Source organism: Prorops nasuta, unplaced genomic scaffold (genome assembly GCF_024137725.1).
Source record: "Prorops nasuta isolate Cenicafe-Biocafe unplaced genomic scaffold, Cenicafe_Pnas_1.2 PNAS00269, whole genome shotgun sequence".
Lineage (NCBI taxonomy): Eukaryota > Metazoa > Arthropoda > Insecta > Hymenoptera > Bethylidae > Prorops > Prorops nasuta.
Genome location: NW_027117065.1, coordinates 1 through 2435, shown reverse-complemented (window position 1 = coordinate 2435; position 2435 = coordinate 1). Strand labels below are relative to the sequence as shown.

Below are 2435 nucleotides of genomic sequence, written 5' to 3'. Positions count from 1 at the left end.
GGAAGCTAATTCGCGCAAAACTCGCGAGGATAAGAAAGGTGCCGGTCCCGTACCGTAGGTCACCGTGTTGAGTTCGAAAGCCTGAAGCTCACCGGAATCAGTCTTCCATAAAATGTTCTGATACTTGCGGTCCTCAAAACGCAGAAGAATCTGTCGGAACATTTTAACAATGTCCGTCACGCCAACATATCGAAAGGCACGCCAATTCATTAGGATCCGCGTGATGTCCTGTTGAAGCTTGAGTCCAATGAATCAAGTATCATTAAGCGAAACGCCAGTAGAGGTTTTAGAAGATGCGTTGAACACAACGCGAATCTTTGTCTTCTGGTTCTCAGTCTTAAATACTGCAAGATGAGGCAAGAAGACGCGAAAATCAGAGTTCATAGGAACAGGAGATATATGTCTTAACAATAGATACTCCTGTAAGAATTGAGAATAACTTTCAGCCTAGTCTGGAGAGGTTTCCAATCGCCGAAGTATTCGTGATAAGGTTTTCTCTGCTACCCAAGAGGAAGTACCTAATCTATGCTTCTCGATGTCGGATCGATAAGGTAAAGCAACGACAAAACGACCCGAGGAGGTGCGTGATACCGTATTCACAAAATGTTGTTCATAGAAGGAGTCCTCTGTGGACATGGGTTTGACTTGAGGAACTTCTTCCAGTTCCCAGAAGTCGCGAAGAGTGTTTTCTAAATCAAAGCAATGATGAACCGTGAGACCATGAGAGCGACCTGCTCTGGGTAAGACCCCAGATACGATCCACCTGAAAATAGTCCGATGGGCAATCAAAGAATGATCAGGAGAGTGAATGAACGGGCCTTCTACCAACGCAGGAAAATAATCTGCACCAAGAAGCACATCGATTGGAACCTTGGTTGAAGCGAAATTATCAGCGAGATCTATTTCGCTAAGCGGCGGAAAAGACGACGGAGAATAAGTCGGAGGTGTATAGTAAGTAATCTTCAGCAAGATTAATGCGGTTGCATCTAACGAAACACCGTGCCGTGAGAGAGAATGAAGAGTAATCTGTGCCTCTGCTCGAACGTTGTGAGCCGAATTCCCAGATACGCCCTGAATGGTAGCGTTAATCCGTCTTCGCGGTACTCGTAACTGCTGAGCTAAATTTTCTGAGATAAAGGAAGTTTTTGAGCCCGGGTCAACTAAACCGCGGACTATAACACGAGAACCGTCATGAGCATCAATTCTGGCAGAAAACGTGGCCAAGAAAACCGCCCGTGTATCGGAAACACTGAGATGCGTTGTAGAATTCGAGCTAGAGGGTTCGGGCTCGGAAGCGAAGTGGATCGCGGGGTTAGTCCCCCGTGCCTTGCTCCCCCCGGTGCCTGATTTGTCAAAATGTAGTAAAGTATGATGCAATTTACTACATTTTCTGCATCGTGACGAAGAAGAGCAATTGGTGCAACTATGCCCGGGCCTCAGACAGTTGATGCAGAGATTCTGTGAGAAAGCAAACCTTGAACGAGCCTGAGGGGTCAATGCAAAGTAGTCCTTGCAGTGATACAAGAGATGGCTACTACCACAGTAAACGTAACCGGTACTATTCATACTAGTAGCGTGTGACTTCAAGGATTTCCCAGATTCCTTCTTGGAAGTCTTAGGTTTGGTACCTAAGGATTGCAAGGAGCTAATGTGACGGGTTAAAAACTCAGAAAATTGAATAAAGGTGGGATAATCTTTGCTGTTTCCCAAATATATCTCCCAGGCCAAGCGGAAGGCGTCATCCAATTTATTTTTCAGCGAATGAACAATGATGGGATCCCACTGGTCGACGCCGTACCCCATAGTTTTGAGGGCGTTGAGAGCAACCGTGACCGAGTGCCTAACTTCTTTCAGAACTTTAAAGTTGTTACCCCGTAACGTTGGTACTTGAGAAATCTGATCTAAGAACGTATCCGTGATCATCCGTTTGTCCGTATACCTATCTACTAGAGTGTCCCATGCTATCTCATAGTTCTCGGAGGTGATCGCTAAAGACTTAATGACCGTTGCTGCTTCTCCTTGCAAACAGGATTTTAGATAATGGAACTTGTCCCGCCCGGAGACATATAATTTGTCGTGAACAATGGACCTGAACGTCTCATAAAAGTTGTTCCATTCTAGATAATCACCGGAAAACTTCGGTAAATCGATAACTGGAAGCCTAATGTGGTTTATTTCCCTGAAGGCGCCGTGGGACCTGATGCCGACATTGCGCACCTGAACCGGAGTTCATCTAGATGTCCTAGAATAAATTTTTCCGCGTCAATATCGGCATCAAGGGCTGCTTGATACCAGCTTTCGGTCAAGTACTCCATTTTAGCTAATTCGGCCGATTAAGTGTGAGTAGTGATCTTAACGTGAGTTTAATGCAACACTTTAAACCACTTCTCTACGGCGACTAGCCTATCTTCCAAGAATTGAACGGTGAAGTTGTT

General features: G+C 45.4%; 1 protein-coding gene across 1 annotated transcript; it reads right to left on the bottom strand.

Annotated features, from left to right (window-relative positions):
* Positions 1–252: 252 nt before the first annotated feature.
* LOC136785350 (uncharacterized) lies at positions 253–2217 on the bottom strand (the record flags this gene model as incomplete). The annotated part of the gene is made up of 2 exons (XM_066746396.1): positions 253–420; positions 505–2217. Coding segments are annotated over 2 exons (1881 nt in total), but the record flags the coding sequence as incomplete, so codon positions are not given.
* Positions 2218–2435: the final 218 nt, after the last annotated feature.